This window comes from Neolamprologus multifasciatus, chromosome 1 (assembly GCF_963576455.1).
Source record: "Neolamprologus multifasciatus chromosome 1, fNeoMul1.2, whole genome shotgun sequence".
Taxonomy (NCBI): Eukaryota; Metazoa; Chordata; class Actinopteri; order Cichliformes; family Cichlidae; genus Neolamprologus; species Neolamprologus multifasciatus.
Window position 1 is genome coordinate 19862164 of NC_140439.1, and position 13127 is coordinate 19875290.

A 13127-nucleotide genomic window follows, 5' to 3' on the forward strand; every position below is an offset into this window, starting at 1 on the left:
CCATGAAAAAAAAAAGAGAAAAGGCCAAGCCAAGTAGCACGTGTCGATGAGTAATATATGCGTGAGAGAGACAGGCATCCACCACCACCACCTTTGCTGTCAACAATAGCAGGAACACAGCAAGCAATTTTCTCTCTCTTCTCCTTTTTTTTCACCTCGTGCTGTTCATCTGCTAGAAAAAGGACACAGGTAGTCAAAGAGTTGAACCTGTGGCAGAACATATTAAAACTCCTTTTTTATAAAGTGTTTATCACAGCACAAGAATGATCATTAAGTAAAAAGACCCCACACAGCACAATGGATATTTCAAGGTAATAATTACGACTTATCTTTGCAATTTGTGCTTTGGGGGCTGACAGCCTCTTTTTTTCCCTCTCCTCCCAAACATGACAACTGTTGCTAGGCTTTTCTGACACACAGACCTACTCATGTATTAAACTGTAAGGTTGTACAAAAACTGTCGGGTCATTTTACCAGGACAACATCACAAAGGACTTTCAAAAGATTGCTATATAAGGAGCCAAAAAGCACTAGAGGAGTTTTGTTGTCATGATTGCACCATCTCTTGTTGTAAACTCTGGTAGGGGAATTATTTGTCCGCTGGAGGCAATTATCATTGCAAAGTGCTTGCAAAACATTCGCTGGTTTACAACACATGTGTTTGGCATTTATGTATTTTTTTTTAGTTTGAAATATGACACCAAAGAATGAGGTTGTCTGAGTTATAAATAAACTCAAGAAAGTTTTTAATTATAATGATATAGGAATTACAGGATGCTGGTGCGCTACAGGGGAATTTCAAGCGTTACATCGCCTTTAATTCAGTTTGAGCTTTTCTTCCCCATAATTGAAAGTGAAACAAGTATCAAAACTGAAAGAAATACTTGGACCTTCTCTGCAATGTTAATTTACACCATATCCAGTGCCTTGTGGAAATTTCTGTACTGGAATTTCTCTTCTGAAAAAAGAGAAAAGTTGGTATTTACAGCATTTCACACACAGGGTCATTCTTGGGTGCATATAACCTCTTTGTGCTCATCTCAAATACAGACACACACTAGATCTTCACTAGCCGTGGCTCAGTGAGATGAGATAAACAAAGTTTTAGTCTCCCCAGCTGGTTATTTTTTATGCAATTTTATGTGATTTATTTATTTATTTTCATCCTCCCTAAGGGGCTCGTAATAAGCATCTGTCTCACGAATCCCACAGACAGTTTTGATTTTCCACGCTGTGGAAATCTAAAACATCTTCCCGTGTTTTCGTGTAAAAGCAACATGCAAATTTTGAGTTATAATGAAAAAGATATAAATATAATAAAGTTCAAACTGATGAGACATGTTGGTATCACCTGTGTGAACTTGCATTCCTAAGGTGAAAAGTGAGGTGAGATTACTCACTCACACTGGCACACTGAGTTAATATTGTTCACACGTGACAATTCTTTTGTAACTTTATTTCTAGTTAATTGTAAAATTCCATTTCACATTTATCCACATAAATTTGTGGTAAGCCCATAGTCAAATATTTGCCTCGTACAAACAAAAACATAGAGAATACTCTGTTTATAGTTGGGAATACGTGTATTATTTAATCCCTTATTATGTTCAGTGTCTCTTTCAACGTCTCAAATTCATCATCCAGTACATTTTCAAGCTAACGTGGAAGTTCAGCACATCAGGGAGTGCCCTGAAAAGGAGTCCGATGAAGCATTCCTTAAATTTCACTTCAAAGAATTAGCCAGATGGACTGAAAAGAGCATTAACAAAAACTATAGCCGTGTGACCGTAAAGTCCAAATATTACAACTAAAGTTCAAATATTACAACCACAAAGGAAAAGGTCTTTTCTTTCTGTGATTAACACCCACTATAGAAAGCAGCTGTCTGACGCGAACATGTTGTACGCTTACTGGCACAGTGAGTGCACTGTTTGACTTAGATAAATAATGACTACCCATTTGGTTATACACACACTTAAATAAAAAAACAAACAAACATTATTTTATTTTTAAGAGTCATGCTGAGGTGCAAAAAGAAAAAGAAAAAGAATGGAAAAAAACTAGTGCTGTGACTCACTGAAAGCATGAAAGAAGAACACAATGACAGCAACTCTTAAATTTCCTTTAATGCTTCATGTTTAATGCTTTTTCAAATGCATTCCTGAAGTTTTAACTGCTGTAGTACATGAACAACAGCGCAGCAGTAGTGTACTGGATGGGGTGGGGGGGAAAGGATGAGAGACTGAGTGTGTCACTCATTAGCCCCTCCTACAATTTTTGTATAAAAGGCTCTCCGTCTGGTGTGTAGGAGCTATTAGCAGAGTGACACAGCTGCCTTACAGAACTAGAAGCAATCTCAAGAAACCTGTGGAGTACTCTTTCCCAGCTGATTCTAGAAGAAGAAGAGCTTTCTCATCCAACTAAAGAACAGAGACTAAGGTATGTGCACTTGCCTTTAAAATAGACATTGCTTAGATTTGTTATGCCACTAGCTGATGGCTTTATCCTTGCTTTTTTGAGGTCAGGGCACAAGTGTAGAGACAAGAACAGGTTATCTGTCTGGTTATATAAGCAGTTCAGGTCTTAATGTGTGCGTCTGTTAAGGAGTTGCCTTTAAGGTGCAAAGCATCCAACAGGGGCAGCATACCATGTGCTGTTTATCACATTATTGCACATAATTTTGCTGTTTTGTTCTATTTAATCAGGTGACTGCGTTGAATTACATTTGTTTGTGAACTATTTTTGCCTGCTTAATGGGAGACTGTGTCCTTCACAGTACTGGCCAGGGGCCCAAAGCATGGTTGTAGGTTTACTTAGCCCAGCAAGATCTGACCTTAGCTTAACTTTCTAAATAAATGAATGACATGTGCAAATAACTTGGCTTTTGGACTCTTGTGTAAGCAAGCACACTTATTACAGTATGAAGGAGTCTATCTATGGATAGAAGGAGAGCAGGAAAATTGTATAGTTAAATATTAATAAAAATGTACGAGTAACTAACTATTGATTTTTTTTCCTTCTCCAAACAGGAGCCAAAATGAAATTGATCTTCCAGTCCTTCATCTGCTGCTGTTTGCTGGCAACAGTAGCACACTGTGTGGAACTTGAAGTGAATCCTGAATTGAAAAAGAGGTGAGTTAACTGAGGCATGATTTTCATTTGAACCCGAGTCAGGGTGTGACACTCAGCATTTCAATTATCTATCTTGGACTAATGGCATTTTTCCCTTCCTCTTACAGGCTAAGCATATGGCTAGGAAGCAAACTGAGGCGAGATGTTGACACCATATCAGTAGAGAAGAGAGCAGAGGCTGAGCACCTTGTCAGACCAGAAGACATCAGGGATACGTTGTTGCCACATTCCAGGTAAGATCATGCAATTCTGACAGTCTTATTATAAAGTAAATATAAATTCAAGAAATCCAAAGTCAGCTATTAACAGTTCAGGATTGAACAGTATAGACTCATGTCCTCTCCCTTTGTCCTCCAGCACTGACATCCACGTCCGGACCAAGAGGTCTTCAGGCTGTTCCCTGGGTACCTGCACAGTGCACGACCTGGCAGATCGTCTGCACCAGATGGGCAAGTCAAGGGGTGGGAATGCCCCTGCCCACAAGATTAGCCCACACGGATATGGCCGGAGGCGTCGCTCCCTTCCATCATACAGAGTCTCACTAAGGCTAGAGAAGGGCAGGCTGAGGCCCGTGTGGAGCTCGGCTGACTCACAAGTTCACAAGCTTGAGGCCCTCCTCAGACGGACATGAGCACCACTTTGCAAAGGGAGTTGGGAACAAAAGCAAAGGAGTAGTGTCCTGTGCGCTCTGTTTTAAAATTCTTGAAGTGCCTCAAACTACAGCCAAGTATGCTCCAGCACATTTGTTCCAGGCTGGAGGACTGAGTCAGTGAATCAGAGCAAAACTGGCTGCAGCTGAGTTTGTCCAAAGCCCGAGCCTTGCAATGAGCTCAGCAATGTACAACTTTCAAAGAAAAAAGAAAAACTGCAGCTGCTTATAGACACTGGATGGCACAGCATGGAGCAAACTACAGGTGCTGCTCTCTGCATGGCAGAGGAAAAGGAAGAGTGCTAATACCTGGCAAAGTGGACTCATCCTCTCGATCAAGGGGGAGGACTCTTCTAATATTCTGGGACTTAACACATTTATTCCTCAAGGCCAAGACTTAAGACTTAAGAGATAAGTGCTATCCTTTAAGGATTTGTGCCATTGTGTTCCATGAAACTGTCAGTACTTGTCTGCACTTTTCCATTTGGACTTAAAGTCAAATGAATCATCAGGAAAAGACATCTTCACCACAATGCCAAACACGAAGATAGGCTCCACAGCTCTAAAGCTATCAGTTTATATCAAGTTTTGGACACTGTATAAGGGAAAAATGCCTTAGATTATGTGATATATGTGCCAGTTCTTAATGGACTGAAATATACTTGAAATGTTATTGTTTGTAAAAAAAAAAAAAACACAAGTGCAATCTATATTTGTTTTTATTGCAGGTATGTGTATATATGAATTACTTTATTTAAATATTACATAGAAGTTACAGTAAAGTACTTATACAGATAGAGCTATTTTTGTACAGGAAGAAATATATATGGGCATTGTAGCTATTTGTCATTACTCTTGCAAACTGTGGTAATAGGATATCTGTTTTAGAGGTATATTATATATTTGTAAATGTGTTCTATTTTATTTGTGTCGCAGCAATAATGTCATTCAATAAACATTTTGCATACAAAATCTAAACCTTGTTTGGCTCTCCTTTCTTTGTGCTCCTGGCTCGCGTGAATTCAAAGTGGCACTCTATTGTCTAAGGGCACACTGTTACAGCAAAACAAAGAGCACCTGGACTCTGTTAAGTGTTTAAAGGTTCTCATTAGAGCCCCCCTCCCTTCTCTTGCTGCATCCCCCTATTTATGATCCCACTCAAAAAAAAAAAGGGCAGACAGGTTGCCAGGCACATTCCTGCTAGGTTCAGCTCACATTTGCTGGCTCTCTTGACACCACAGAGCAGCCCTGAAGCCACTGGAGGAGGCTGAGGCTTTGGCTACATCTGTGTTCAATGGAAGATGTTTGGGACACAAGTCGGCTGATGCGGGGGGTTCCGGTTTAACATTCTTTCCATATCATCCCAAAAGCTACTCAAACACAGCACCGATCAAAACGTTCCCGTTCCAGCACAACAAAGACCAAACCCGATTTAAATCATTCAGATGTCCCATTTTCACCCCTCATAAACCATTTAATATATTCAAAAGTATTCACAACAATGAAATGTGCACTTTTTAACACTCATTTAAATCACAGAGGGAATAAAAGATGGGTCTTTCATATCAGCTCAAAGATTATTGCTACTCCTTTTAATTTAGTGGAAATCCATATTACAGCTGTTGAAAGTGCAGGTAGAAACAAAGTGAGGATCACTGCGGTGTTATGTGTCCTCTATTGCCATCTAGAGATATTTGATGGCCATAACTGCAATATTATGGCACAATTTAAATTGGTATTATTTATTTACTTAGGTTAGTCAGCTGAATGAAATTATTAATTAACAGTATTGGGTGAGAAGCTTCCTTTTTTATATTATTAGATTAGAAATTTAAGTTCTGCCTATCCTGATTGTGAGCATTCACAGTTTTTTTTTATTAATATAGTTTTTGTTGTAAAAAGTTTTCATTTGAACGATTTAGATTTGTTTTCTATTTTTGAAGTGTAGCCAATTGATACATTTAATAAGTAATATAGAACAGTAACTAAAGACAAAATGTGAACCACAAATTACAGAATAGCAAAAGAGCCACACATAGTGCAATAAAACTGAAGCAAAGCAAATGTGCCATCTAGTGGTAAATCAAATGATGGATTTCTTAAATATTAATTTACTTACACTTTGTCTGGGAATTAAATTCCAAGACAAAAGAAAAAACCTGCAGGAAGTAAAACTGTAAAGTGTTTCTCATCACTGCAAAATCACTCTAAGAATAGAATTCTAACCATGTAACGGTGTCACTCCTTCAGTAAGCCAATCAGCTGGTGACGCCAGAGACGTTTTGTCACTGGCGTCACCAGTCTGACTGTGGCATGGTGATGGCATCAGCAAACTGATGAGTCTAGACCAGCTGGTATAAAACCTTACACACATTTCACAGCTTACTGCAGACTAAACTCCAGGTGTTGCTATTAAACTCAAAGAGCTATCATGAGAATTATTTTAGGTCCTGCTTGTTGTCAGCTAAGATCCACTCACCATTTGAAATTTAATACCAAAATCCAACTGACTTTCATCTGGAAAATGCAGAAAAGAATTATGGTAACAATGAGATCCACATACTTTCATTGTTTGAGGCACTGCCGAGAGGAGAGGGGACAGGCGAACACATCTGATAATAATAATGTCAATCAAAAAGATACAGGCCCAAGACTAAGAGCTAGGCCTCTGAAGCCGACTCTAAAAGTACCTTGACAACCTGAGCTGAGAGGATTATCCTCATAATCTCCACCACTATCAGTCTAAATCTGGGACTGGACCCGTTTGTGGTTACACCAGTAAATCTGAGTCCTCTTGTGAGGCGATGTGAGGAGTTGTGCAGTATTCACTTACAGCCACTGTCCACTTTATCAAATACACCAATTCAACTGCTTCTTAATGCAAATATCTAAACAGCCTGTCAAATAACAGCAACTCAATGCATTTTTGTAGACATGGTCACAAAAACTTGCTGAAGTTCAAACTGAACATCAGAATGAGGAAGAAATGTGATTAAAGTGACTTTAAACCTAACATGATTGTTGGTGATCTTCTGGGATCTTCCCACACAACCATTTACAGAGAACGTTCTGAAAAAGAGAAAATATCCAGTGAGCGACAGTTCTCTGGGTGAAAATACCTTGTTGGTTCCAGAGATGCACGGCGAGAGTTTAACCTCCTAGGAACTGGCGTCCACATATGGGGACATCACATATTGGGTTGTCAGACCACGATACTAAGTTTTGCTCTTTCAAATCGCTTTCAAATGAGCCATTTTGCTCAAAGCTGCACAATTGTTGTTTCTCATTTTGATTTTGTACTCAAGAAATATGCTGCGGTGTTCAGACACCAAATAAAGAGTTTTGCACGTCATTACTGGGGTGATCATGGCTCAAGAGTTGGGAGTTCGACTTGTAATTGGAAGGTTGCCGGTTCAAGCACCAGCTCCGACAGTCTCGGTCGTTGTGTCCTTGGGCAAGACACTTCACCCGTTGCCTACTGGTGCTGGTCAGAGGGCCTGGTGGCGCCAGTGTCCGCCAGCATCGCCTCTGTCAGTGCACCCCAGGGTGGCTGTGGCTACAATGTAGCTTGCCATCACCAGTGTGTAAATATGTGTGTGGATAACTGGTTGTGTAAAATGGTAAATGGTAAATGGCCTGCATTTGTATAGCGCTTTTCTAGTCCTTAAGGACCCCAAAGCGCTTTACACTACATTCAGTCATTCACACACACATTCACACACTGGCGATGGCAAGCTACATTGTAGCCACAGCTGCCCTGGGGCGCACTGACAGAGGTGAGGCTGCCGGACACAGGCGCCACCGGTCCCTCTGACCATCACCAGTAGGCAAACATGGGGTTAGTATCTTGCCCAAGGATATTTGGCATGCAGCGAGGAGGCAGCCTGGGATCAAACCACCGACCTTCTGATTAGTGGCTGACCTGCTCTGCCACCTGAGCTACAGCCACCCATTAGTAAAGCGCTTTGGGGTCCTTAGGGACCCCAAATATACAAATACAGCCCATTTACCATGTGACTTTATAGTGTTTGACAAAACACTATAAAGTCACAATAGCAAAGAGAAATTAAAAATGCATGCCATGAAAGAGTTCGGGTTTTAGGAGGTTAAGGTGATAGAATGGGAGCAATAACTCAAACAACCACTCAATACAAAGAAGGTAAGCAAAAGGGCAGCTCTGAACAGATAACATGTCAAACCGTGGAGCAGACGGGATATAGCAGCAGAAAAGGACACTGTTTGCCACTACTGTCAGGTAAACACAAGAACCTGAGGCCAAAATTCGTACACGATAACAACCAGAAGACTCTTTCTTGGATGATCTTTGGATGGATGCTATGTAAATTTATTAAGAAAATGAGATTTCAGGCTTTAAAAAATACCCCCTTTAGTGAAAACCATTACTTTCTTTGTAGGTCCATGTGTTTATCTAAGGCAGTGGTTCTCAATTGTGGTGTAGGTCACACTTTTCATCAGTGATTGGAGAAAAGACTGAGTTTGCGATTGTAGGCACCCTTTTCCTAGCTTCTTGAAGTTAGACATGCTATGAAAAGTTTGAGAACTGCTGATGTGATGTGTGTGCCATGCCACTTCTCAGCAAAATATCCTGCAGTGCAACAAATCAACCACAAGAGGACATCTCTGCCTCTAAAAAAGGAGCGAGACATTTGGGGGAAAACCTAACAATTCATATACTGATCTGCTGTGAATGCAATTACTACTAAAATTAACCTGCCTCATAAAGTTGTGGAAGGTCCATTAATGGCAGACTTCAGGATTCGGTTTTAGCTCATATCCTCGCACTAAGATTTGGCCATGAAAGAGTTAAGGATGGAGTGATGTGTGCTGCTGGCTGGTGGGTGAGAAATCAAATACTTTCTCAGCAACAAGAGCACAGCATGACTTAGATGTTTCTGAGAGACCTTGAGCACAGTTTCAACTCACTTCAGACACAGCAGAGCCTGAAGAGGTGAGTGGACTTATTTGACATACTAGTCTAGTAGCTGAGATGGCCACCATTATAAAGACTGAACGGCAAAAATCACTTTAATTTTTCCTGCTAGGTCTTCACATTTGTATCCATTTTTCTCCCCGTCATATAGATACAGATTAGTTCTATACAGATTTGTTACATTGTATGCGATCATTTGTCACTCGTAACAAGTTTATGTGTATCCATATCTAAACCACTGATGCATAAATAGAACACAGACTTACGGGAAAGTCTATCTGACAAGTGTTATAGAATTGCTGAAAGAAGAGCAGCTTGATATTAGTAGTTGAGTGCTTTGTTTTTTTTTTTTTTTATATCTGTACTGTTTTCCTTACCCTGGCCACTGAGAAAGATGACAAGAGAAGACACACCTCTTTTAAAACAGCACTCAAATCCCAGCTTAGGGAAGAGTGAGTCCTTTTCTTTCCCCCCCACCCCTCGCTCATGTCTATCTCTCTGCAATGTGGTTAATGGCTTTCTCTTGTGTCATTGACCTCTCTGTCAGATGTGGCGTTGACAAAGAACCAATTTGGGGACTCAGCCAGCCACAGCAGTGAGGTGTCTGAGAAACATTTTTTTTAAAAAAAAGGAACGATAAAGACAGAAGAACATAGCGAGCTGAATCTGAGATAGGTGTGCGAGTGCTCAGTTAATGGCCTCCTGAAACCTCCTAGGGGACTTACACAAGTAGTAGGAGATGATACATGTTTCCACATTATAGTGCTTTTAAATCAGACTCACAAATACGAGGGTGCACAGATCCACATTAGCACAGTCCAGTGCGAGAACCATTACAATACTCTTCACATTAGCATCTAATAATGCTGCCTGCAGACCAACACCACTCTCGGACATTTGATCCAGTGTTTCCAGACACACGGAAAGGTTATTATGATCTAGAACAAAATGTTTTCCTGCACTGAGGAGTCACAGATAGATTGCAAACATTTGTAATTTAAGCGACAGATTGATCACAGTGCAGCGGTACAGTGGAAGTTAGCTGCAGGCATATTCATAGTAATTTGCTAAATATCTTAAAATTATAAATACAATTAGTTTTTATTAATGTAAGGAAACAAACATCAATCTACTTTAAAAGATAAAACAATGAATCAGTAAAGCCTCCATTAAAAATTTAAATATGCAGTGGTGTAGTATATAATATAGACTCCTAATCATAATATGAATATATTACATGCATATGTATCTGTTGCTTTTTTATTTTAAAAACCTAGCAAACTGATATGATCATCATCTTTGCTTTGAACTCACAGTTCATACAGGGGATCAGTCTGACTACATAAGCCTCCCATAAGAGAAAATAACCCTAGATCAGGTAACTGTTTTATCAAATGACATCAACACAAATCGAGACAAGGGCACGCTGATGTTAGAATAAATAAATAATAAAGAAAAGACCCATTTAACCTCAAAAATCGTCTCAACAAACATATCTGTCATTCTGCCACAAGCTGTTCATTTATGGGTTTAATTGACAGAAAAACAAATGAATTAATAGAATATTGATGCTATTGTAGATATAAGCAAACTGATACTTAACCAAAAATGGCTCAACCTCTTTACATAACCTTTGAGTTATGATCTTTTCAAATACTTTCATAACATTAGAAGTTAAAGTCACTAGCCTATAAACGTTGTCTACCTGAGGACAAGGCTTTTCTGGTGCTCAGAAATTGTGCCACACCTGTTTTCAATTGCTGTTATTTAATAAACACGTGTGCAACAGCATCAGAATTGTATAATGTGAAAATTATTTTAATGTACTGCCAAAAAGATCAGTCTGTCTATTGTTTTAATATCTACTGAGTAGTGATGGAGGATATTGACTTATGAAAATGTGAAATATTAGGAGGGGTCCAGTTTTTTCCAGCACATTCATAAGACTGAATTAATGACTAAAAAGGACTCTGATGGTTATGCAAGCAGGAGTCTCTTTTCCTCTCACCATTTCCGTGTGTGCACAACGTACAGTAGGTGACACACAGCTGTGTGTTTGTATCAGAGAGCATGTGTTCCCAATGGACAGAAAGCAGAATAGTGTAAAAGAGCAGCAGGCTATGTCTAACTTTGACTGAAACCCTCCCTTTGTTGACGGCCAGTTTTAACACATTCTCAGTACTAGTAGCACTGCCAACATGATGCCACAGGCTCCTTTAAATAGAAAGATATGGTAGACTCCTAAACTGCAGACAGCATCTCTTAAGGTATCACTGAATCTGCGCGTACCTTCTTTAGAATCCAACTTGAGATGACAACACGTTCAGATAAGGCTATGAGTGACTGAAGGTTATCGCAACAGGTTAAATGGTTGTGAGGTTGCTATGGTGTAAGCTTCTTCTTCTTCTTTATCTTCTTCTGGCTGCTCTGTTTATGGGTCACTACAGCAGATCATCTGTCACACCTACCGTCTGCATGTCCTTCTTCGCTACATCCTCAATCTTGTCTCTAACTTTGTCTCCAGACTGCTCAACCTGAGCTGTCCCTCCCACTGAAAAACATCTTACCATCTTAGCATCTTCTAAGTCTTCCACTTCCAGCTTCCACCTGCTGTCCTTTTGTTAATGCCACTGTGTCCAAACCACATCATAGCAGCTCTCACTATCTATAGAAGGCATAGGTGTAACAATTCTCCAAAACCACATGTCATTTTTTTATTCTCTCCACATCTCTCCACCACATTTTCATTCTCTCTCCGTGATTGCATGATCATGATTGGATCATACAGCTTTTACCAGAACAGAGTGCTGTAGGCTTCAGCAGCTCCAAATGGGTGTCAGCGTCTAGGACCACAGCAGCTTTGAATGAGAAAGTTAGCTTAAGAAAATCATAAGAAAGAGAAGCAGGAACCTGAAAGGAATCCAAATTGATTAAAATAGCAAGTAAAAGTTTAAAAGGGGAAGAATCCAAAAAGAAAGCTGAAGTGGTTGAAATATTTTTTTAAAAAAGAAAAAAAAAAACCCTACATCTCTTGTTAAATAAAAGTAAACAGTTCAAATTTTGTTAAACAATGAGTAGATGTTGGTATTATTACCCAAAGGTTAGGATTAAATGTACTTATTATAATGGATATTTGGTGTGCTAGACTAAACATAATAGCCAAATAGTAAGCAGGCCAGCCTTGTGCTTTAGAACAGGTGGGTTTAAAAATTATTTTCAGTGTTTTGTGCAGGTTAACATGTCCAGGTTTCAGCAGTAGATTTATTTCTGATTGGATGCCTCATTCACCACATTCTAAATATCATTACTACATATTAGACCATTCATTTTGTCTTTATTAAGTACACTTTAGTATAAAAGACTCCTCTTACGGTATTTACTGTTTAAGTTATTTCTGCTATAAATATTCAGTTTTCACTTTGAGAAAAATAAGAAATGGCTGTGAGTCAAAAAAAAAAAGAAAGAAAAGAAAAGTGATTCTTGACTTATTGACCTATAATCTGTCAAACATATCTCTCGTGAATGATAACAAGTCATTCTGAGAACATTTTTGTCACAGGGTAGAAGCTGCAATCAGTGTTCAACAAAGCAATATATTTTTATTTATTCACCCAGATTAAGTCTCATTGAGAATAAAAATCTACAGAAGATGACACCAGAAGTCGCAATAAATAAATAAATCTGAATTGACTATGTGCACGTTAGCATATGCTACTCCTCTTTGTAACTTAACGCGATCTTTCCGTTTTCCAGTTTTGGACATGATTTTGGAGTATATCTTCGCGGTAGCAATTGACCGCAAAGTAAAGCTACCGGAAATGTACAACCCCAGATCCGGTCTCAAACCAGGAAGTTAGCATTTTCTCGTGCACAGGGTCAATATAAAGTAAGACGCAGAGTTGGTAGAATAACGTTCTAAATCATGGCGACTAAATTCTATTCATCAACATAAAAAAAGTCTATGGGGGAAAAACGCATTCAAACATCGCCAGTCATTTTTTGGCAGACATGTTATAATGCAAATGATAGAATTACAGAATTGGCCTGTACTGATGCTTTTCTAATCCGTGTTCTTTTATCTGAAATGACAGCAGCATCAAACGCGTCAAATGTCAAACAGACATGAGAGCAGACTAGGAACAAACACGAAGGACATTCACGCATTTTTGCATCTGAGTGTGTAAATCCCACTGAAGTGAAAGCTACTGAGCCCAAAACAACACAAGAAACAAACAAAAAACTTAAGCAGTTATGTTAGTAAAATGCGGCTCAACAGATTTAATCTATAGAACACATTTATCCAGTAAATAATCTGTCGCAGATAGAGCATACAGACAGACGATTTTAAACCGAAACTATGGACCAGTCTGTGTGTTCAGCATGAGCTCCCGCGGT

General features: G+C 39.3%; 1 protein-coding gene across 1 annotated transcript; it reads left to right on the forward strand.

Annotated features, from left to right (window-relative positions):
• The first annotated feature begins 2290 nt into the window (after positions 1-2290).
• Positions 2291-5258, forward strand: adma (adrenomedullin a). Its single transcript, XM_085163069.1, has 4 exons — positions 2291-2439; positions 3030-3132; positions 3240-3365; positions 3490-5258. The coding sequence occupies exons 2-4, from the start codon at positions 3038-3040 to the stop codon at positions 3761-3763; spliced, it is 495 nt and encodes a 164-aa protein (XP_085019195.1). The 5' UTR covers positions 2291-2439; positions 3030-3037; the 3' UTR covers positions 3764-5258.
• The last annotated feature ends 7869 nt before the right edge of the window (positions 5259-13127 follow it).